The sequence below is a fragment of the Strongyloides ratti genome (genome assembly GCF_001040885.1).
Source record: "Strongyloides ratti genome assembly S_ratti_ED321, chromosome : 2".
NCBI classification, from domain to species: domain Eukaryota; kingdom Metazoa; phylum Nematoda; class Chromadorea; order Rhabditida; family Strongyloididae; genus Strongyloides; species Strongyloides ratti.
This window is the reverse complement of record NC_037308.1, coordinates 10,113,082-10,137,463: the sequence shown is the minus strand read 5'-3', so window position 1 is coordinate 10,137,463 and position 24,382 is coordinate 10,113,082. Positions and strand designations below refer to the sequence as shown.

Here is a 24,382-nt window from a genome sequence, read left to right as displayed (position 1 = left end):
AATTTTTAAAAAAATACTTAAGATAAATACTAAAATGTTGATCATTTTAATTGTTAAAAATTATACTTTCTAAATACTTTCTATTAAAAGCTTGGCAAAATTTTTAATTTTTTTTAAAATCTTTTAAAATTATTCATTATTAAAAATAGTTTTTAACAACTTAATAGTTTCCTTTGATTCAGAAATCACGCATCCTTTTTCTTTTAGTTATTTATTCTTTCTATTTAAGAAAACTCATTTTGCCTAAAAATTTTAAATCATTTTTCTGTTTTGTTAAACTTTTGTTATTATCAATAGTTTTAATATGCTACCCAGTAGTATATCTATTTAATATCAAATTTAAAAAATGAAAATGTATATAAAAAAGGAAACAAAATTTTAAATTAAAATTTCATATGAAAAATCTTTTCTAGTTTGTTTTTTTTTTGCCTTTAAAGATATAAAAAAAAATTATTTCAAAGATACTAATAGAACAAATCATAAAAAAAAACTTTATAAATATTTAAATACAAACACATTAAAATTCTATGTTTATATTTTAAAATCATAAAAAAGTTCCAGAACAGGTAATTAATCTGGTTGTTAATAAACAAATTTTTTTAAATTAAATTTCTAATATAATATAAAAATACTTTTTGATAACTTATCTTGATTTTTTGTCATCAAATTAGGAACATTTCTCAAAGATTTTCCGTTTAGAACACGAAGGTTCTTCCCCTTATATAGCCATGATAGCTCAGTTGGGAGAGCGTTAGACTGAAGATCTAAATGTCGCCGGTTCGATCCCGGCTCGTGGCATCCTTTTTATCATATAAAACTACATTTTTACTTTTCATTATTATTATTATTATAAATTATTATTATTTACATATCATCAATATTTCTTTTTCTACATTTTTTTTTCTAAATATATCATCTAAAATTTTCTTCACAATATTTTTGTGTTATGAATAAAATTTATGTTGTATTAAATATTTCATATATTTTATATAAATAATACATGTAATTAATTTTAAAATGATTGTTTTTAAGATCTATTTTATGTTAAAATTCCTTAAAAATGGATATATTTTTAATACATTAATGATATATTTATATTATTTTTGTTAAGAAAAGAAAAAAATTATATTAATTGTTAATTAATATATATTCATGTATTTACCATATAAATATGTTTATGTTATGTGTAAATAAATGAGAAATAGAAATTACTTTGCATATGCTTTTATTTGTGTGATATGTTTAACTGTGTACTAATTTATTAAATATTTATTAATATAATTTTCTTTTAATTTAATTTTTAAGGACTAATTAATGATAACAATTTATAGTTTTGCAGTAAGTAGTGTTATTTGTTACGTGAGATTTTTATAAAATATTCAGACTATAAACTGAACAGTGTAATTAGTGTGTGAAAAATTAACGGAAAAAAGTGCATTTAACGCATCATTTGTTTATGTTGTTTTTAATACAAAATTTAAAAATAAGATTCGCTTATTAATGTTTTCAATTATTTTTTAATTTATTAACCTAACGTTTAACAAATATAATTTTCAATCTTTATTTTTTATTCTCTTTTAATATTCTAATATTTTTACCAATAATATAATTAATTTATATATGATGTGAATTACTATTTCTAATTTACTAAATTTTTATATATTTCGTGTTTCATTTAATCAGCTAGAAAATTTTATGTGATTTAGATAATATGTTAAAATTTGGTTATTGAGATTATATTTAACAACTAGTGTAGCTATATCTTTTTAATAATTGCTTGAAAACTTTATATAAAGTCAATCTTTATATGATTGTCTTTTTTCTTTTTAATATATAATTACACTCATTATAAATGTTGTATATCTTTTTTATATGTTATTTTATTGTTTTAATAGATATAATTTTAACATTATTTTTTTTTTATTGCAAAAACTTTTTAAAGAATTTTATTTATTTTTCATGAGTTTTCAAGTTTTTGAATACATATATTTTATTTCATTTTTTTTAATGTTTTTTTTTTTTTATTTAATAATAATGTTTATTTTATTGAAGCAATTTGTAGGCAACATCATACACATTTAATGGACTGTTGATGGTTGCTATCACAACAATATTTTATTAGAAACAATAAAATTATAGTTTGTACTTAAAAATAATATTTCGTGTTGCTATAGAAAATTGTGAAATAATTTATTGAATGTATAAAACATTTAAAAAGGCATCATCGAAACATTTGTTTCTTGGTTAAATTAAAGAGTTATACAAGCATATCTAAGATATATATATATATAGGTAATATTTTCTTAAATTATATTTTTTCATTTCCCTGGTTACAACAACTATAATATACAGAAAAATAAAAATTTTTTTTTTTTAATATTCTATATTGTAATAGGACTTTTTGAGGCAATGAAAGAAAGACAGATATGAGGTACGAATGATTTTTAATATAATATAAAAATAAATGCTGGAGTAGGTAGATAATGTATTTATAAATAAATTCCTGTCAATCTACCATTTTAGTCTATTATAGTCTCTTAGAAAGTTTATTGATAAATAAAACAAATATCTTTTGATCAACAATTTACATATTGTCAATTATTTATCTAGGTTTTTATTAAATCTTATATTTGTAAGCACTGTTAATATATATACTATTATAAAAAAAAAAAGTTTATATTACTATTCATTGACATTTTTTTAAAATATTATTTATTTAATCAACTTTTCTTTACACTATCCTAATCATTAGTTAATTATTTTTTATTTTTAAAAATATTTTATATGTTATTTGGGTGTGTATTAATAACAATAAGAAAAGTGCAATTTTAATAATATTATTTCACCTTCCTATACATTATTACATACGCAGATAATTTTGATATTATTTTATAATTTTTATCTTCTATCACTTACTTCATCATTTGCATAGAGGCTAATATGTGACTACACGCATCATAAAATGAATACCAAGATATGAAACATTCAGTAAAAAGAGAAAGAGACATAACAACTAAAAGCTTCTTCTCTTATATTTACACACACGCTACAATCGATGCACCAGCAACATTTTATATCATATGTGAATGGCCCACTATAGATGATAATGACGAAATATATGTATTGCCTCTGTTAGCCTTCAAAATGATAAGATTATGCTTGATTTTTTTTTTTTACTTTTAAATTTAAAGAAATATTACAACACTGTATGATAAATAAATTTGTTTTATCAGGGGATAATAACTTATGATGGTTTAAATCATATAAATATTCCACCCACCCTTATAATATAATATAACATTTTTTATGATCTATTTAACATCATTTCACCAATTTTTTTTTTTCTAACAATTACTTAATTATAAGGGTGTTTTTTTTAATGATCAATTTATAATAACATTCATTATAGTTAAATATTCTTGTCAAATCTTCTAAATATTTTTATGCAAAAACAGGGATTTGTTTATAATAAATCCTCCTTGAACAAGATAATCAACGATATATTATATATGTCTTAATGATGATACATTATATTATCTTGATTGTATATAGAAAATAAATGTTTTTACCTTATTAAATATTTGATAGTAAACAACAATTTTTTTTTTTTATTTTTTTTTATTTTACATTATTATAATTTTCACAGATTTTTTGTTACAAGAAATTTATTTTATATCATATTTTATAATTATTAAATATTGGCATTTTAATATATAAGATATTTTTAATGTGACTTGAAATATCATTTTTATGTTTACTTAACAAGTAGTCATCTTTCTTTTTTCAATAAGTTAAAAGGCAATGCAGATAAGCCTAAAATATTAACGTTTTAAACAAAGATTAATTATCATGAAGTTCTTTCTTCTATATTTTTATTTTAGATTGCATGGACTGGAGGTTGACTGTATAACACAGAAAAATAGCAAAGTTGCTGAAAAAAAAATACTACTATTATATATATATAATTCATATCTTCTACTGAACATATTATAATACGATAATATAATTCCTTTTTAATATACCTTTATTAAATCAGAAATAATTTTTTTTTTATTTTTTTAAAAATGGTAATTTTTTTTTTATATTTCTAATATTTTAAAATTATTATCTTAAAATATATTTTTTAGAATGAAACTGCTACTATAAGTGCATCAAACAGAGACATTTTAAGAACTGGTGAAGATGTTATCTCAGAAGATGAAGCTAGGAAACGTAGAGAACAATTAAATAGACGGCCTTCTTATCGGTATGTTTTTTTTTAATAGATTATTTAAAATACCAAATTTAATGCTACTATATGTAATTATTTATTATTAAAATTTTGAAATATGACTCAACATAGGTATCATTAATTATAAAATTATTAAAATTAATAAGTTTAATAAACCATTTAACAAACTTTGGTCATACTTATACCTTTGAGAAATGATAGCCTTTTAAAAAATTTTTGAATATCCATCTTTAACCATTAGTTATAAAATATATATTAAAAGTTTTTTGGTGTTTATCTCTTTATAAAGTAATTTAATCTAAAAAAAATTTTTAATTCTACTATGAATAAATATAATATTTTCTTTAGTATGATCCTAAAAGACTTAGAAACAGTCACAGATAAAAGTATTAATAAGAAAGATTCAAATGAATCAGATATAGTTGTTGTAACAAATAATACATCGAAATTGTCACCACAAAATGTTCCAACACTACCGACACCAGTTCCAGTTCTTCCTTTAAAAATGGATGGCACAAATTCTTATGTCTCACCAATTGTCTCAGGACCACAACAACAATGTACTTCTTCTTCAACAGAATTAAGAATGCCATCATTACTTAGTGATCCAAATGCAGTCACGGGTTCTTCGCTAAATATTATTCCACCATCATCTATTCCTACATCTGTTATGTCTAATCCTACCGGTATCATGCTTCCATTGAACGCAGATCTTTTGCATTTAAAAAATATTAATGATTCTCTAACTTTGGGACCATTTACCGGTGTAGGTAACAACAATAGTGATTGGCAACCTGGATTACTTAATTATAATTCACCTTCTAATCATATTAATAGTGCTCCAACATCAGCATCATCAAAAAGTTCAATAGGAATTCCTGATGGAGATGACTCAACAAAGAAACGCCAAGTTCGTCTTATGAAAAATCGTGAAGCAGCAAAAGAATGTAGAAGAAAGAAAAAAGAATATGTTAAATGTTTAGAAAATAGAGTTTCTGTTTTGGAAAATCAAAATAAAGCTCTTATTGAAGAATTAAAAACATTAAAAGAATTATATTGTCAAAAGGGCAAACCAGACATGTAATAATAAATAATTTAAAAGTTTAATGATAACTAATTTTTATAATGTAAAAAAAAATGATCTTGTAGAATTTCGGTAGTTTATATTTACTTTATTATATTTGATATTTCATATTATATACAAATAATAAATTTTTTGTTTCATAATTAATATTATTCCAATTGAAATATTATTTACAATGCATTAATTTTTACAACTTCTGTCCAACTTTTTATTTACAAATTTATTATTACTTATTATATGATAAAATATCCACTCTGATGAGCCATTTTATATTAATTTTAAATTATCTTTTGGCAATTGTTCTAGAAGTTACTAGGCAACTTTATTACGAATACATTATACTCCAAGGGTATTACTTTGTTTAATATTCCCGATAAGATAATAGTGCATTTTTATATTTTATTTTTTGTCATTAAAATTTAACATTTTTTATTTTTTTATAGAATCTCTGTAGAAGTATGTCGTCTCTTCAATGTCTTAATCCACGTGCTGAAATGGCACGTCAAGCTGCAGCACTGGAATTAAATATGTCTGGTGCAAAAGGATTACAAAAGGTAATGCAAAGTAATTTAGGACCATCAGGAACACTCAAAATGCTTGTTTCTGGAGCTGGGGATGTTAAATTAACTAAGGATGGAAATACACTTCTTCATGAAATGCAAATAACTCATCCTACAGCATCTCTTATTGCAAAGACATGTACTGCTCAACATGATGTTGCCGGTGATGGTATTACATCAACTGTTCTTCTTATTGGTGAACTTTTAAAACAGGCTGAAAGATATGTTTCTGATGGTGTTCATCCTAGGTTAATTTCTGAAGGTTTTGAAAAAGCTAAAGTTATGGCACTTCAATTTTTAGAAACATTTAAAAAGTCACCAGAGATAAATAGAGATTTGTTGATTGAGGTTGCCCGTGGTGCTTTGAGAACAAAATTAAGAAAAAACATTGCTGATCATTTATCTGAGTGTATTGTAGATGCTTTCAATGCCATCAAAGATACTGAAAATTTGGAAGAGCCAGATTTACATATGATTGAAATTATGGTAAATTTTATTTTATTAATACATATTTATTTATTTTATTTTTTTTTGTAGGAAATGCTTCATGAAAATGAAACTGATTCAAGATTTATTAGCGGTCTTGTTTTGGATCATGGTGGTAGACATCCAGATATGCCAAAACATGTTAAGAATGCTTTTATTTTAACTTGCAATGTTTCATTAGAATTTGAAAAAACTGAAGTTAATTCATCACTTTTTTACAAAACTGCAGAGGAAAGAGAAAAACTTTTACAATGTGAACGTGATTATATTACACAACGTTGTCAAAAAATTGTTGATTTAAAAAATGAAGTATGCAAAAACGGTGAAGGATTTGTTATTATTAATCAAAAAGGAATTGATCCACCATGTTTAGATTTACTTGCTAAAAATGGTATTCTTGCTCTTCGTAGAGCTAAAAGAAGAAACATGGAAAGATTACAATTGGCTTGTGGTGGAGAAGCAATAAATGCTATTGAAAATTTAGATGCTAGTGTTCTTGGATTTGCTGGAACAGTCTATGAACATATTCTTGGAGAAGATAAATTTACTTTTATTGAAGATTGTAAATCTCCAAAATCTGTTACACTTCTCTTAAAAGGACCTAATAGACATTCAATTATTCAACAAAAGGATGCTATTAAGAATGGACTTCGTGCTATAAGAAATGTTTACAATGATAAATGTGTTGTTCCAGGTGCAGGATCTTTCGAAGTTAGTTGTCATGTACATTTAATGGATGAAGCAAGTAAAATTGAAGGAAGAGAAAGACTTGGAGTTCAAGCTTTTGCTGAGGCTCTTCTTGTTATTCCAAAAGTTCTTGCTATTAATGCTGGACATGACGGTGTTAGGTCAATTATTTCATTAATTGAAGCTAGAAAAAAACGCAATGTTATTGTTGGAATTGATTTGGAAAATGGCAAACCAATTGAACCATCAGGAATTTGGGATAACTATGTTGTTAAACTAAATGCTCTTAATGCTTGTACGAGTATTGGATCAAATCTTTTGCTTGTTGATGAAGTTGTTAGGGCTGGACTTTCAAATCTCAAAGGAGATCGCCTAGATAATAATTAAATATTTTTTTTTATATAAAAGCTGCTTCTAAAATTTTTCTAAGATATCCTTTGAAATTTTGCTTTATTTGTTAACGGCTTTTGAAGTCTTAAAAGTTATTCTGGAACTTTTGCCCATTTTTTTATATTTAATGTGCTAAACTTTTTGTTTAATAATAATTTTAACATTTATAATGTAATTTTTTATATAAGTGTTTAAAAACATTTAAATATATTTTACACAAAAAAAAAAGAAATATTATATATAAGTGTTTTTCGTATTCCTATGATAATATTTATCTTCTGGTGCCAATGATATTTCGGTACCTCCGCATTCAACTTCTCTTTCCCTTTCTGTTTGTTGTTCTCTAGGTGGTTTATCATCTTTCTTTTTGGCTTTTGCAAATTGAAATATAAAACATATACAACAGCAAAACCCAGCTATTAATCCAATGACTATTATGATTATGATAATTCTATAAATTTATATTATTCATTTAAAGTATATATTGTCAACTTACATATTTCCCCATTTTGGATATCTACAACAGTCTCCATATTCTAAACTACAACAATCATAATAGGTAAAAAAATCTTCTGGTGGACAGAAAACTGGAGCTGGATTTGGATTTCCTAAGTTAAATCTAGGCCAACATTTAGGTTCACTATATCCATTTATATTATCAAAGGGAAAAGTCATTAGAAGTAAAAATAAGAATGTTATTTTCTTTCTATATTTCATGTATTTAGTATTAATATTAAAACTACAAATTTGACAATATTATTCAATTTTAATTTCACCTTCATGACTCAACAATTGTATAAGCAAATACAATTAGATAAAAACTTTATATGCATTGTAAAACTTTTCCATTGTAAGATGTTTATCTTGGTATATTATTTAAAAATTGTTATTAGACTATGTGGTTAAATTAAAATATAGTATTATGTTGTTATACATAAAGATGCAATATGGCGAACTGCTTTACTGGATATAAAATTTATGCCTTTGTCTAAAAATTTTTCTTTTCTATAACAACTTCTATTTTTAGACTTTTCTTCAAATATATTAAGGTAAACTATATTTTTCAATAAGATGACTCATTATAGTGATTTGCAGAACATTGGGCAGGGTAAATTTATTTTTCATATTATTTATTTATATTTTTAGGTACATATGGTACTGTTTACAAAGCAATTGATAAACGTAGTAATAATGCTGTTGCGTTAAAAGTCATAAAATTGGATGATGAAGATGAAGGAGTACCCAGTTCTGCATTACGTGAAATATGTTTACTGAAACAATTAAAACATCCTAATATTGTGACGTTACTTGATATTATGCATGCTGAAAAAAAATTAACACTTGTCTTTGAATGTTGTGAACAAGATTTAAAAAAATATTTTGATCAATGTGAAGGAAAAATTTCTCAAGCACAAACTAGACATTTGATGCAACAACTTTTAAGGGGTTTATCTTATTGCCATTCTCATAATGTACTTCATAGAGATTTGAAACCACAAAATTTATTATTAACAAATAATGGTTTACATTTAAAGTTAGCAGATTTTGGATTAGCTAGAGCATTTGGTATTCCTGTTAGATGTTTTTCAGCAGAAGTAGTTACTTTATGGTATCGACCACCAGATGTTTTATTTGGAGCAAAACTTTATGATACTAGTATAGATTTATGGAGTGCAGCATGTATCTTTGCAGAAATAGCTAATGGTGGAAGACCTCTTTTTCCAGGAGCTGATGTAGAAGATCAATTAAAAAGGATTTTTAGACTACTTGGTACACCAACAGAAGAAACATGGCCTGGAGTAACAAATCTGCCAGATTATATTCAATTGCCTATATTTTTACCAGGAATGTCGTTATCGCAAGCAATTCCAAAACTTAATGTTCTCGGTATTGATTTATTAAAAAATATTTTAGTACCAAATCCGATTCATAGAATGGATGCAGAACGATGCCTACTTCATCCATACTTCACTTCCCCAGATGACACACAAACAGTTGTAAAAACACAATAATCAATTTATTTATTAAATATTCTTTCAAAATAAAAATATTATTATAATTCAGACATTAAAGTATTATTTTTTTTATATAATTTGATTTGTCGGATATTTTTATGTTGGTATATTGTCACTGGTTAAAAAAAATTATATTTATTATGCATTTTTTCAATTTTTTTTTTTAATGAATCCTCTTATTTTGCCCTGAATATGCGATCTTTACACTTTGACATAAAAAAGTTTTAAATATATTGTTTTTTTTTTAAAATAAAATTAGCGTGAAAATTTCCTTTTATGAAATTTCAGTATTCTTATGTCTTACAAATTTGTAGACATAATTAAAAAATCAATGGATTCTTTGATCAAAAAACCTCATGTTTATATAAAAAACCAAGAATTGGTTAAAGAAAAATTATTCAAAATGTGTAATGATGGGAAAGATGGTCTTATGGTAATATCTGATTTTGATTATACTTTATCTCGTTACTTTGATAGTAAGGGTAACACTTGTTGGACAACCCATCAACTATTTGTTCATGGTACACAAAAAATGTATCCTGAACTATCAGAAAAATTATTGGTTATGTGTAAAAAGTATACTGCAATTGAATATTGTCCAGTTATGAGTGATGAAGAAAAAAGTCCCTACATGGTTGAATGGTGGCAAAAGTCTCATGATGAAATTTGTAAAGCTGGATTTACATATCAGGCAATTGAAGAGTTTGTCAAAAATTCAAAGATTGAATTAAGAGATGGTGGAAAAGAATTTATTGAAAAATTAGATAAAGATTTTCATATTCCTTTAATAATTTTTTCAGCAGGAATTGGAAATATTATAGATATATTTTTTAAGCAACAACTTCATTATTCCCCACAAAACATTCATGTTATTGCAAATATGATGGAATTTAATAATAATGATATTTGTAGTTCTTTTTCAGAACCATTAATACATACTTTTTGTAAAAATTCATCTGCCATCAAAGGTGAAAAAACATTTTTTCATAAATTATGTAACAGACATAATGTTTTACTATTAGGTGATTCACTCGGTGATCTTCATATGGATGTTGGAGTGGAACAAGAAGGTGTTGTTCTTAAAATAGGATTCCTTAATTTTGATGTGGATAATTTATTACCAAAATACATGCAAGGATATGATATTGTTGTTGTTAATGATCAGTCAATGGATGTGCCAAATCATATACTTAATCTTATTGCGAATTAACTATATAAAATTTATTATTTTTTCCATATGCATTTTTATATAAATAATAAATTGTATATAATATTAGCTTTTGATACATACATTTTGGAATTAAATAAAAATATTTTTGTTAGAAATAATTATTATATTGTTATATGTTTAAAATTTGTAATCTAATTTTTTATTAGTAAAATTTTATTTTATTTGCACAAATATATAAATGAATGAAAATAGTTTAATAAATGTAAAAAAAAAAACATATTAATGATATTTTTACATTTTATAACATTTAAGTTATTTAGAATATCATATAAAAGAAATATTATAAAATGTTTAAAATTTAATTCTAATATAAAAAAACAGGTATTTTAACTAATAATCAGAAAGTTTTTTAGTTAAAAAAACTAGATATTTTAGTTTATATATGGATTTATCATTTTATTAAATATTTACTCATACTATTTGTATGATATATTCATAGCTAAATTACATATATTAAAAATTATTGTATTTTTAAAATTCTAAGAATATGTATGTTACTAATTGTCAATTCTATATAAATATTGATATCAATTAATAACTAGAAGTATTTGGATAAAAATTGGAATAATAAAAAATACAAATGAAATTGATAAAATAGTATTTTAAGTATATATGCTATTCAATAATAAAAGAAATGTTAAATTTAGCAATAATCTCATATCTTAAACATTTTAAAATATAATATAAAGTTACTGTAGATTGCAAAATATTCTAAAAATAAAATATATATTATTTATTATCGTAGTTGAAGAAGATACTTATATGCCACTAAAACACAATAATTTTATGAAATCCTTATACAAAATTTCATAACATGATTTAACTATGATACAAAAAATTTGTTTAAAAGTTATTTAAAAAAATATTTATAAAAACATTAAAAACAATTATTTCAATAAACAAATTAACAAAAATTTAATAACAACAAAATATAAAAATAAGATATTTATAAAAGTTCATCAGCTTGTTCTTTTGAAATTTTTCCTTTCTTTAATTTCTTTAAGATATTTTGTGATTGAGCAAGTTCATTCCATTCTTGATTGGCAATTTTTCTCTTTTTTCTAAGCTCTTTCTCTGCTTCCTCTTTTTTGTTTATCTTTTTCCTTTTCATAGTACCACCATTTTGAGCATCTTTAGCATTTCTTTCAGCATACTTTTTTTCTGTTTCTTCAGCTCTTTTTTCTAAAGCTTTTTGTCTTTCAAGTTCTTTTTTCTCATCTTTATAGGGAACATCAGAACATTTAACATTTGGCCTTCTAAATCCAGATAAATCTCTTTTAGCTAATTCAGGAAGTTTAGGTAATCTTAATAAACCATATGAATTAGCATATCCAACGAGATCCATATGTTTTCCTTTACAAACAATTTGACAATCATGACTTACTAGAGCTTTTACTAACGACATATAAGCTCTTGTAACAAGTTCTAATGCATCTCTATCATGTGAATGTTTCTCAATTAATTTATTTCTAAATTCTTCAACTTCTTCATCCGAAATGTCATCCATTTTATACTCATCTAGTTTAAGTTTTTCATGAAGTTGAATGTAATTTACATAATTTATTTCTTCTGGAGTTAGAAAAACGATAGCATTACCTTTACGTCCATTTCTAGCAGTTCTTCCAGCACGATGAATAAACCAACTACTTTTTTTAGGAATATTAAATTGAATAACCCAGTCAATTCCTTTAATATCAATACCTCTAGCTAAAACATCAGTCGTAAGAAGTATTGAAGGACCACTTCTTTCAAATTTGGCTATAGTACCATCTTTTGAAGTTTTTGATAAACCTTTACACTTAAAAATAGCTCTTTGTACAGGAATTTCAGCTCTCAAAACACTGTAATAAAAATCAACACATTGACTACTAGACATAAAAATAAGAACTTTCGATTTTTTCAATTTTTGAAGGAATTTAACCAATGTAATTATTTTTTTCTCAGCTGGAACAGTTAAGTAGTAATTCGATAATTCTTTAGGTGCTCCTACAATCTTTTCACTGCTTTTTGGAGCATCTTCTTCATCATTTTCCTTGTTTGGAAGTTTAATATTATCTACTTTTCCTTTTATTGTTATACGCAATGGATTACGTAAACCATATTTTAAAAATTCTTCCATATCTTTAGCTTGTGTAGCAGAAAACAAACTTGTTCTACGTTGTTTAGGAAGAGCAGCTAAAAGAGCCGAAATACTATAAAAAAAATTTAATTATAAAGTTCTTACTTATAAAAAAAATAATACCTGTCTTTAAATTCTAAATCAGCAAATCTATCAGCTTCATCAATAATAAGAATCTCAACATGTTTAAATAATTGTTTTGGTTCTTTTTGTTGTTGAAGAAAATGTTTTAATTTTCCTGCTGTAGCAATAAGAATACTTGTCTTGGTAAAATTATTTTCATTCAATTTTTTATCCCTCATCAACAAGGACATTGGAATATTTAAGGCTTCACAAAATGGCTTTAAAACATTAGATACCTGTATGGCTAATTCCCGTGTGGGTAACAAAACAATTGCACCAACACCCTCACCTATCTGATTTGTTTTTATTTGTTTACGTAACAAATGAAAAATTGGTAAAGCAAAAGCTAATGTTTTTCCGGATCCTGTAGGTGCTTGACAAATGACATCATAGTTAGAAAGCATATGTTTAATTGTTGCTTTCTATAAGATAAAAAAAAAGTTATTAAAAAATATGTTTATAAAAAGTATAAAATTTTTATTATTATGGAAAAAAAAATAATACTTTAATTTCATCCAATTTAAGATGTTACTCAATTTTTCTTTTTTTATCAATTTTAGCATTTTGCCATGGAAATTTAAAGGGATTCGCTGGCCTACCATCCCTCCATTCTCTGTTAATATGTATAGGATGTTCTTTAATTTTGATTTTAAAAAACTTAGCCAAAATGACAACTACCAAAATTGTAAGGAGAACTACAAATATTGCAAACATATAAAATGTTTCCTGAAGTCACATAAAAAATATATGAATGTCAAAAAATAAACTATTATCATACCTTATCAAAAAGTTCATTAAATGTTGGTATCATTTGATTAAGAGAATGAAGAACTTCAAGAGCCCAAGAACGTTTGGCATTACTCTTCCGCCCACCAAAATAATAATCACCCCAATTATGGTCGCCTTTTTTACTACCAAAATTATTCATTTTTGGGGATAAAATAATATTTCATCTAAAAGACTAGTAAGTTTTATTAACAAATTTTACTAAAATAATAGAGATACGAAAAAAAAAACCAATATAAAGAGATGAAAATAAGCGCACTGCCAATGGATGAAATTAAGATTATTTAGAAAAAAGTCTTTTTTTTAAATTTCTATGTTACCTGAACTGGAGTTAATTCTTTGTGCCCTAGTTTGGTTTTAAAAACCTCAACTAATGAGGGATCCAATGTATCGATTACTTCATTAGACGAAGTCATTTGTACAATTAAAGAAAGAAATTAAAAGTAGAAGAAAAATTGGAAATTGAAAAATTTTAATATTTTGGAGAAATGTAACTAGTGTATCCGCGACTTGTTTAAACAATCATTAGTATCTAAACATAAAATACTTAACATTATCTATGTCTGTTACTTCATCTATTTTTCTTGATAATAAATAAACAAATGGAGGTTGATGAAGTTCAGCCGACAATAACTTCAATTACTGATAAGTCATCACCACAACTAATGGAAATGGCATTATTATCTACATCAACAGCTGAAGATGATAATGATATTTCAAAATATAGTGAATCTAAAAAAATAGAATTAGCTAAAAAAGTTAGAGAAGAAAACAAAAAAGTTGGTGAAAAATTTCCTGGTTTTTACGGTGTTATGAAAAAACCACCAAGTGAGTTTTATTATTTAATTAAATAATAATTGTTAAATAATTATACTAGATACACAAAAGTTGCTTGGTAGTGATGATATTTTATCAATTTATAATTTACGGGAATGTTTTAATAAAGTTTGTGGTAAAGTAAATGAAGGGGATAGTATTTATTCAATTCTTGATGAAGTAATTGGACCTCTTGAAAATGAAACATATAAAAGTGATAATAGTTCACTAAGGAAGTTAATAGAACGTCCTCCTATTGTTGATAAAGAAATTATTAATTTTACTGATCAAATGTTAAAATTTTATGACCTCCAACCGGGGGCTTTAGATAAAAAGTACCAATTAGAAGGGGATGCTAAAGAGATTGCTTCAAAATATGCTATGGAATGTAATGCAAATGGTGCTCAAGGTAAAATTGCAACTAATGGTTCTTCTGATAGAATATCATCACTTAATTTTGATATGTATGAAAAATTAGATTGTATGTTTTTATATTATATAAAATTTAAAATATTTATATATATATATTTTTTTTTTATTTTTAGCTGGAGTTAGACTTAAAAAGAAAAATCGAACAAAAGAGGAAAAAGAGGAGAGAGCACGAAAGAAGGCTGAAAGAAAAGAAAAACGTCGTTTGGAGGCTGAAAAAGAAAGATTTGAAGAAATTAGTATAATTAAAAAAGCAAAAAAAGAAGAAAAATTTATTGAATCAGAGAAAACTTTTACTGTCCAGACAGAACAAGAGGATAATGAAGAAGAAATTATACAATAGTAATTAAAAAAAAAATAATATTTAAAAAATTAACTTGTCATTATTAAAATCAGCAGTAAAATTTAATCTTTCATTTAATTGCTTTTATTATCATCTCCTCTTCACCTTGATCTGCGCATTAGTTATATCTATAAAAATGTGTTTCAACAAACTAGTTAATTTTTTATATTCCAAATAAGTGATTTGGAAGCTAGACAATATGATTCATTTTTAATTGTATATGTCTTCACTTTTTTCTTCAATAATAACATGTTGGTGTGAGAATCTGTTTTCTTATATATATATTTTTTTTTATTTTATTTACATCCATATATATTATACAAGTTAGTGTGAGTTTATTTTTGATCCATGGAATAATTTATATATTTAAGATTCATGAACAAACTTTTTTTTTCTATCAATTTCGTCACACTTTATTTTTTTGTTAAAAAGTGTGCAAAGCTAATCGAAGAAGTATTTTATAAAAATTTATTTATTTATTTACTTTTATTTTCTAATAATTTTATCTTTAATTAAAATATATATATTTCTAATAATAAATAAGCAATGTTTTCATCTAAATATAATATATTAGTTTAAATAAATTTTGATAAGAGTTATGCAAATGTATTATATTTGAACGTCAATCGACATAGTTTTGTAGTTTTTGACAAATTATATCTAAATATCCAATATGAAGAGTCTCTTAATATAGTAATTATTAAATTTATTTAATAATAAACAAATTAGTTTTAGATATTAAATAAGGATATATATTATAATATTTTATCTATTTAAATAAGTTTTATAATAAAGAGTAACTCTTTTATAGTTATTAATAAATATATAGTACTATTATAATTATAAAGAATGTATATTTAAGTTTTACTCATTCATTTTATTTTAGGCTTCTTCTATTATAAAAGTTGTAATATCAATTAAAATTATATTATTGTCCTGTATTCTTCAATCATATAATATAATATCATATCACATATATATATATATATATCCTTCTTCAAAAATCTATTATTTTTAGAAGGTATATAACATATATTTATAGAAAAATTGTGTATCAAAGTTACCGCAATAATCACTAACCATTTTAAAATTATATATTATTAATTGCCTTTTAAACGATAATTTTAATTGAATATATCTATCAACGAGACATCTTAAAGTCTCTACTGTGTATGTTTGCTGCGCGTCTTTAGGCCGCCCTCCAAGGAACAGGGTGCAAAAAAGGGTCTTCTTTTATATAATCATCTTACGTGTGCGTCAAAAAAGAAGAAAGGTGATTGGTTGAGCTTTTTTGAAGTTTAAGGAGGCTGCCTTTGAAAGCATAAAAGGTTGTCTCGAAAAAAAGAATTTCTTTGTCCGAAACTCTTCTTTATAGGTATGAATACATTAAATGTTATGCCTTTCTGGAACATGTTTTTAATACATGTATTATTATTTATCATTATTACTCTAGAAAATGTACAAGGGCAAATTTTTTTAAGAGATCCTTTAATCAAAACACAGATTTATGATAATGAAAAAATTGATGAAAATATTCATATTAGAAAAAGAAAAAAAAGATATATTAATGATGATAAAAAAATACTTATGGGATTAACAAAAAGTGAAGAAGATAATGTTAAATTTTATTTAGAAAAAATAAATAATTTAATGTTAAATGAACATACGGTAAGTTTATATTTTAAAAAAAAATATTATTTTAAGATATTATATATTTATCATTAATTAATAATGATAATCTAATTAAATGAATAATTTATATTTTAGGATTCTTTAGTAAATGAAAAAAATAGTGATAATATAAATAAAAATAAATTTAGTGAAAGATTTAAAGATTCAGTATTAATTAAAGTTGAAGAGAATAAAAGTTATTTTGAAGGTTAGTTTTAACATTTTAATTAAATAAATAAAATATTTTAAAATTAAGGTGATATTGTTTTATTTCCTGACCAAGCTGAAACATTATATAAATCAGCATTAAAAAAGGCTCGGCGTGTTAAAAGAAAATTTATAGGAACAAAAAGTAGAAGATGGGATCCAAAAAAACCTATATATTTTAGTTTTGATGGATCACATAGTGTTCAGGAACAAAGAATTATTGAATTAGCATTAGAACATTGGCATAATATAACATGTCTTAATTTTATTAGACGAGATGATGAACCAAAAGGTAATCGTCTTGTATTTACAGATGTTGATGGATGTGCTTCAAATGTTGGAAGGCATCCATTAGGTGAACCTCAATATGTATCATTGGCACCAGAATGTATTCGTGTAAGTAATTTATAAAAATATATATATATATATATATATATATATAAATAACAATTTATAATATTTAAAAACTTATTTGTTAAACTTTTTAATATATTAATATTAAAAAGATAAAATATTTACCTTTTAGTAATTCATAACCTTTTTTAACATTTTAATTATTCATAAAATAGCTTTGGAATTTCTTTACATACAAACTTGTATTATTATTAGTTGATTATCAACTGACAGTTGGAAGTAAAATATATTGCGCTCTTCCATCTCAAAAGATATTTTATTTTTATGTTAAAATTAATAGATTTTTGTGTATCATTTTAATTTTAAACAATTATTTATTTTTCACATTTATAATCTTTGTAGGCAAAAATTGATGCTGGTTTTGTTTAAATGTTTCATAAATATCATAATTCTAGTCTTTTAGATTGAGTATTAATAAAGTTATATATTTTATATTAAAATATTACTATCTTTAAATATTTATTGATGATGATAAAAATATAAAAATAGTAAAGTTTATAGTAATATTTTTTTTTATATGATAAAAAAATCAAATCTAGATGATATTTTCAATAAAACATTTTTTTATTATACTTTTATCTATATATTATATAATAGTATTTAATTGTATAGGTTATTTATATTATATTATTTTTAAATATTTGATAATATATATATAAACAAATTTATTATCTTTTTTTTTTATTATAGTTAGGTGTTATTGCACATGAAGTAGCACATGCTCTTGGTTTTTGGCATGAACAATCAAGACCTGATAGAGATTATTATGTAAATGTTAGATGGGAAAATATTGATAGAGAATCAAAAGGACAATTTTTAAAAGAACAACCTTCAGATGTTGATACAGCAAATGTTCCATATGACTATGGTAGTATAATGCATTATAGAAGTAAAGCTTTTGCTAGATATGATGATCTTTTTACAATAAATACATATATAACTGATTATCAAAGAACAATTGGTCAAAGAGATCAATTAAGTTTTAATGATATAAGATTAATGAATAGGATATATTGTACAAATACATGCCCTAGAATATTACCATGTCAACGTGGTGGTTATACAGATCCAAGGCATTGTGAACGTTGTCGTTGTCCTGATGGTTTTACAGGAACATATTGTGATGTTATAATGCCTGGATTTGGTGTTGAATGTGGTGGTAAATTATCAGCATCATTAACATGGTCAAAAATATCTTCACCAAATTATCCTGGTGAATTTAAAGAGGGAATGGAATGTTCCTGGTTGCTAACAGCACCAAAAGGTCAACATATTCAATTTCAATTTATAGGTCAATTTGAAATGTATTGTAAAATTCGTCATTCATTATGTATGGATTATGTTGAAGTAAGAAATTCAACAGATTTTGCAAATACTGGTATGAGATATTGTTGTTCTGGTACTCCAAAAAATTCAATTATTTCAGCAACAGAAGATATGGTAGTTTTATTTAGATCATTTTATAGAGGTGGTAAAGGATTTCAAGCACAATTTAGAGCTATTCCTCAACCAGGAATATGGGGATCATGGGAAAGTTGGAGTGCTTGTACAGCAAGTTGTGGTTCATGTGGTACTCGAAGAAGAGTAAGAAAATGTTTTCATTCAAATTTATGTCCTGGTAATGATTCAGAAACAGAAGTTTGTAACTCTCAACCATGTAAAGGAATTTGTCCTAGAAGAAGAATTGAAGATACTCAATGTGGTGGACTTCTAGCATTACTTAAAGGTGTTGAATGTAAAACAGATAAAATAGTTAATGAAAGATGTGATGAAGTATGTTGTGCGGGATTTTCCTTGGTTAATGGAAATTGCATCCGTTAAAAGGATAAAATTTAATGACAATGAATAAATCTGGTAAAAAAAAATGATATAATTATATAATTTTAATAGTCATTTAAATATTTTTTTTTCCGAGTGTAAGATCTCTTACTTAATATAATTAAACCAAATAGAATAAGAACTTCAAAATATTATTTGATAGTTCTATTGATAAAGTAGAAGATTATTTATTAAATTTATATGTAAATTTTATAAAAATATAATTTTGGTAACCATTGATCGGTTAATTAAACAATAGATTTTAGTAGTTAAATTTTTTACTAATAATATTTCACTACACATGTCTTTTAAAATTGTTTCATTTTTTTTTTCACTTTAAACCATTTTATAATTGTTATGTTTAAACATTTATGAAAGGTAATTACCCATAAAATTCTATAATAAATAAACAAAAAATTTATAGTTGAAGAGTTAATTTTTTTTATTAAATATATAGAAAAAAAAAATAATTAAACTTAAACATTTTATTCTTAAAATTATCAAAAATTAATTAAAATTGATCAAAAGAAATGGTATCTTTTGTATCATTAGGTATGTCAACATACAATGATATACCTCTACTATTTTTATTTTTTTTCATTTCATAAAATTTTTTTGTTAACAATTTTGAAAATTCAAAAATATTTATATGTCCTTCAACATATCTAACTTTAAATTTAAATAAATCATCAGTAGTATTTTTTAAAATCATTGTATAAGTATCCTTAATTATCAAACCTAATAAATCATTTAAAATGGGAGAAAATTTTGTAATAGTAGCAATATTAACACGATTTTCTTTTTTTGAACAATCATAATCATTAAGAATATTTGAAATGATTTCATGAAATCCACATTCTAACATTTTGTTAACATCATCTATTATAAGATATTTTATTTTTTTTAATGAAATATCACCAGACTTGAGGAAATGTATTAATCTTCCAGGAGTTGATGCTAAAATATTACATCCACATTTTAATTCATCTAAATTTTGTCTAAAAGGATATTGTCCAAAACATTTTGCAAAAGTAATTTTAGTATTATTAATTAAAATTTCAGTTGTTTTAGAAATTCCTACTACTGATTCTTTTGATGAACTAAGAATTAAAGCAATTGGTTCATTTAGTTGATTTTCAAAATTATTTTTTAAAATATCATCAACAATAGGTATTAGAAAAGAGACATATTTTGATTGACCATCTACAATTTCAAAAATTAAATCACGATTCTTGTAAATTGTTGGTACGGTAAGAGAAATTATTTCCTCTGGAATTTTATATCCTGTTTCAATGATTTTATTAATAATATCTTCATCACAATTTATTTGCAACCAGCTTTTATATATTTCATAGGATTCACTAGTTATATTTGCTCTTACATTATTATTTTCTTCTGTTTTATTATTTTCGTTTTCAAAATAACTTGTAACTTCTGATTTATTGTTAACTATATCGATAACTTTATCAACATTATTTTTATTTAAGGAAACCTGTATAGTATTAAATTTATCTTCTATCGGTGATAATAAATTTTTATCTCTTGTTTCCTGAGTACTACTAGTGATTTCCATCTTTTCTTCCACTGGAGATTGTATAATATCATTCGCTTTTTCTAATATTTTATTATTAATTTTAACTATTGCTTCAGTTGAAATATCATTAATAGAATTATTTTCTATATTTTTATGTTCAAATTCATTGGAAAGATTTTTTCCATCATAAAGTGTAGTTTTATAATTGGTAATTTCACGTCGTGATTCAATTTTAAATGATGGAACTACAACTTTATAGTTATCAAAGTAATTGTAATTAGGATCATCCTTAGTTTTTTGAGGGGAAGAAATTGGTATTGATACCTCAGGGGAAACTATTTTATATGTTTTGCTAGCATCAACATGTAATGATTCATTAGATAATTTTTGTTCTATTTCTTCTTTTTCATCTGCTTTTACTATTTCTTCACATTTTGATTTTTCAAAATTTTCTGCATTCTTATTAGATTCATTTTGATTATTAAACATTGTAAAACCATTCCTTTTTTCTAAATGTTTTGGTATAAATGGTTGAATAGAATCTATACCCTGAAGATTTTTAAATGAAAAAGGCATTTTTTCCAAGTGAGAAATAGTTTTGGAACATTCAAAACATTTGAAATCAGCAGAGTCTCCTTTTACAATTCCAAATGATCCAGATGAAGAACATGTCTTTGACTTATGAGTATGTGGATGTGATTTCATATCAAAACCTCCTCTTGATACTATTTCATTATCATAATTTTGATTGTAAAAATCATAATCATGATTGTTAGAAAATTGAAAACTACCTTTGTTTTGATTATTGAATCCTCTGTTATTGTGATTGTCATTAATTTCATTTTGATCATGTCTAATATTATGAGGTCTTACATTATTATATTGTTGATAAGCCATTCCTTAAAAAATATGATATAGTATATAACTGAAAAAAAAATAAAAAATATTTAGATATGATTTAATGTATGCATATTTAATATACACATCAATAAAATATAAATAACAAAAATTTAAAAGATGATAATGAATAAAATTAATATAAGTGAAATTTAACATGAATAGAAAAATTTTAGACAATTGTAAAAATGTTCTTATAGAATATTTTAAAAGAATTATGTATTTGATTATGAATAAGATAATATATTGGTTAAATGTAAAAAAATAGCTAAATTTGATATATAGAAAATATTTTGTTAAAATTAATTTTACCATGGGCATTAAAATTGAATATATATTTAACAGACAAAGAAAGGTAACTATAAATTTGTGTTACTTGTTACGAAGACATTATTTTTTTATATGCAAAATTTTTTAATTTTTTGAAAATGAACATTCAATGGATTAAACACTTTGAAAAAAAATACACATAAAGCAAGATTCATCTGTTTTATTTTTTTTCTAAATAATAGAATTAAAAGAACTACATTGAAAAATATGAATATTAAATGATTATAATTATAAACTATAGCAAAAAAAGCTTGTGAAAAAAAAAACTTACAGCATTACCTGTATCCATCAAAAGAAATATCTCATTTTATCAGCATTCTTTGGTAAAAATATAAGTTTATTTACTTTATTTATCTCAATACAGATTCTTTTCCAGTTTTGTAATACACCAGTTTCCAAAATGCTTCAATTTTGATCTCTTTTGGAGTCGCTGATGTATTGAATTAATAAAAAATAAGATAAATATAGTATTTAAAAAAAGTTTTTAAAAATTTAATTAAATATAGTAATTAGAGAATTTGATAGTTGATAAACAAGAAAAAAAAAAGTTTTAGAAAAATTTTTTTATTATATTCAAATTTATAAAAACTTTTTTACATATATAACCAAAATTATCATATAAATAAATGAAAATAAAATTTTAAAATGATTTGCTTTTTTTATTTAATTATTTAATATGTTAGTTTTAAATTTATAAAAAAATCATACATATATTTAATATTCAAATTTTCAAAAAAATATCTGATACATAAGTGACATAAAATTAAGCCATTGTTAATTAAGTTCAAAATTTATTCTGTTTCAAAGACTATCAACTAACTATAGTTGCATATTCAAATTCTAAAAAAAGTTGTTTTTTTGTCATATTTTTAGAGGTAAAATCAGAAATCTAGAAAATTTTCAGCCAAATTTTATATCTCTGAAAATATTAATGTTATAGCTATGGAAATTAATATTCTAGACATACTTTTGAATAGAAATCGAATGAAACTAGTCCCACTTTCATAGGATAATTATTTGCTGAGATACTGAAAAGTCGAGTACAATGAATATTTTAGAAAAATTTCCGCCTTCGTTCATATCTCGCTTCATAGTGAAGATAATTGCAATCAGATTTCTGCAAACGTCTTCAAATAACTTTTCAATTATGGTCTACCTTTAAAATTTTTTTATATCTTAAATTACTTTCGAGATATAAAAAAATGATGACAATGGATTACGCGCGAAAAAGTACCAAGCATAGTATTTCAAGAACGGTTGAAAATTTAAAAATCTTTTCAACGTAAGGTATATCTCAATTTATGAAAGAAGACTAGCGCATCAAGTTTCATGGTTCTGTGACTTCATTAACTTGAGTTATCGGTAGATTCTCAAAACTTTTTTTTAATCATATTTCTTATCATAACTTCATTTCTAGAAGTCCTATAAAGATATGAATAGGCTTAATGAACTTCTCGAAAAAAACTGATCTAGAATCATATATTTATTTTAAAAATTTTTCATTGCATCATGGAAGTTAAGATTTGCAAAAAAATATTCCACAATTTCGCCCCTCATCTTTGAATCCTTATAACTCCTGAAGTTTCAATTTTCGAATATTGTTGATTATATTCAAAATTCATCCCACTTCAAGGGCTATCGAATGACTATAGTGGCATATTCAATTTTTGAAAAAAGTTGCTTTTCTTTGTTCACATTTTTAGAGGTAAAATCGGAAATCTAGAAAATTTTCAGCCAATTTTCATATCTCTGAAAATAATAAAGTTATAGTTATGAAATTAACTTAACTAGACCACTTTTTGAATAGAAATCGAATGAAACTAGTCTCATCTTCATAGGTTAAGTATTTTCTAAGATACTAAAAAGCCGGGAACAATGAATATTTTTGAAAAATTTCCGCCTTTGGTCATATCTCGCTTCATAATAAAGATAATAGAAATCAGATTTCTGCAATCATCTTCAAATAACTTTTTAATTAAGGTCTACCTTCAAAATTTTTTTATAGCTTTAACCACTTTCGATATATAAAAAAATGATTACAATGGATTACGCGCGAAAAAATACCAAACTCAGTATTTCAAGAACGGGTGAAAATTTTAAAATTTTTTCAACGTAGGGTATACCTTAAATTATGAAAGAAGCCCAGCGCATCAAGTTTCATGGTTCTGTGACTTCATCAACTTGAGTTATCCCTAGATTCTTAAAACTTTT

General features: G+C 24.0%; 10 protein-coding genes across 10 annotated transcripts; 6 read left to right on the top strand and 4 right to left on the bottom strand.

The window, feature by feature from the left end:
- Positions 1–2,426: 2,426 nt before the first annotated feature.
- Positions 2,427–5,315, top strand: SRAE_2000321900 (Cyclic AMP response element-binding protein B; the record flags this gene model as incomplete). Its single annotated transcript, XM_024654387.1, has 4 exons — positions 2,427–2,431; positions 4,037–4,067; positions 4,128–4,246; positions 4,580–5,315. 4 exons carry the CDS (start codon positions 2,427–2,429, stop codon positions 5,313–5,315), a joined length of 891 nt encoding a protein of 296 aa, XP_024507763.1.
- A 458-nt stretch (positions 5,316–5,773) lies between these two features.
- On the top strand, positions 5,774–7,435 carry SRAE_2000321800 (T-complex protein 1 subunit zeta-2; the record flags this gene model as incomplete). The annotated part of the gene is made up of 2 exons (XM_024654386.1): positions 5,774–6,361; positions 6,413–7,435. The coding sequence occupies 2 exons, from the start codon at positions 5,774–5,776 to the stop codon at positions 7,433–7,435; spliced, it is 1,611 nt and encodes a 536-aa protein (XP_024507762.1).
- Positions 7,436–7,672: 237 nt separating this feature from the next.
- SRAE_2000321700 (Hypothetical protein) lies at positions 7,673–8,113 on the bottom strand (the record flags this gene model as incomplete). The annotated part of the gene is made up of 2 exons (XM_024654384.1): positions 7,673–7,889; positions 7,935–8,113. The coding sequence occupies 2 exons, from the start codon at positions 8,111–8,113 to the stop codon at positions 7,673–7,675; spliced, it is 396 nt and encodes a 131-aa protein (XP_024507761.1).
- Positions 8,114–8,509: 396 nt separating this feature from the next.
- SRAE_2000321600 (Cyclin-dependent kinase 5) lies at positions 8,510–9,450 on the top strand (the record flags this gene model as incomplete). Its single annotated transcript, XM_024654383.1, has 2 exons — positions 8,510–8,546; positions 8,585–9,450. 2 exons carry the CDS (start codon positions 8,510–8,512, stop codon positions 9,448–9,450), a joined length of 903 nt encoding a protein of 300 aa, XP_024507760.1.
- Positions 9,451–9,784: 334 nt separating this feature from the next.
- Positions 9,785–10,663, top strand: SRAE_2000321500 (7-methylguanosine phosphate-specific 5'-nucleotidase; the record flags this gene model as incomplete). The annotated part of the gene is made up of 2 exons (XM_024654382.1): positions 9,785–10,421; positions 10,476–10,663. 2 exons carry the CDS (start codon positions 9,785–9,787, stop codon positions 10,661–10,663), a joined length of 825 nt encoding a protein of 274 aa, XP_024507759.1.
- Positions 10,664–11,630: 967 nt separating this feature from the next.
- SRAE_2000321300 (ATP-dependent RNA helicase DDX55) lies at positions 11,631–14,128 on the bottom strand (the record flags this gene model as incomplete). Its single annotated transcript, XM_024654380.1, has 3 exons — positions 11,631–12,876; positions 12,927–13,348; positions 14,033–14,128. The coding sequence occupies 3 exons, from the start codon at positions 14,126–14,128 to the stop codon at positions 11,631–11,633; spliced, it is 1,764 nt and encodes a 587-aa protein (XP_024507757.1).
- Positions 13,455–13,854, bottom strand: SRAE_2000321400 (Hypothetical protein; the record flags this gene model as incomplete). Its single annotated transcript, XM_024654381.1, has 2 exons — positions 13,455–13,652; positions 13,705–13,854. The coding sequence occupies 2 exons, from the start codon at positions 13,852–13,854 to the stop codon at positions 13,455–13,457; spliced, it is 348 nt and encodes a 115-aa protein (XP_024507758.1).
- A 186-nt stretch (positions 14,129–14,314) lies between the features above and the next one.
- SRAE_2000321200 (Mediator of RNA polymerase II transcription subunit 19) lies at positions 14,315–15,300 on the top strand (the record flags this gene model as incomplete). The annotated part of the gene is made up of 3 exons (XM_024654379.1): positions 14,315–14,540; positions 14,590–15,009; positions 15,074–15,300. The coding sequence occupies 3 exons, from the start codon at positions 14,315–14,317 to the stop codon at positions 15,298–15,300; spliced, it is 873 nt and encodes a 290-aa protein (XP_024507756.1).
- A 1,377-nt stretch (positions 15,301–16,677) lies between these two features.
- On the top strand, positions 16,678–19,413 carry SRAE_2000321100 (Astacin-like metalloendopeptidase; the record flags this gene model as incomplete). Its single annotated transcript, XM_024654378.1, has 4 exons — positions 16,678–16,968; positions 17,068–17,179; positions 17,228–17,574; positions 18,283–19,413. 4 exons carry the CDS (start codon positions 16,678–16,680, stop codon positions 19,411–19,413), a joined length of 1,881 nt encoding a protein of 626 aa, XP_024507755.1.
- A 508-nt stretch (positions 19,414–19,921) lies between these two features.
- SRAE_2000321000 (DNA/RNA helicase, DEAD/DEAH box type, N-terminal domain and Helicase, superfamily 1/2, ATP-binding domain and P-loop containing nucleoside triphosphate hydrolase domain-containing protein) lies at positions 19,922–21,841 on the bottom strand (the record flags this gene model as incomplete). The annotated part of the gene is made up of 1 exon (XM_024654377.1): positions 19,922–21,841. One exon carries the CDS (start codon positions 21,839–21,841, stop codon positions 19,922–19,924), a length of 1,920 nt encoding a protein of 639 aa, XP_024507754.1.
- Positions 21,842–24,382: the final 2,541 nt, after the last annotated feature.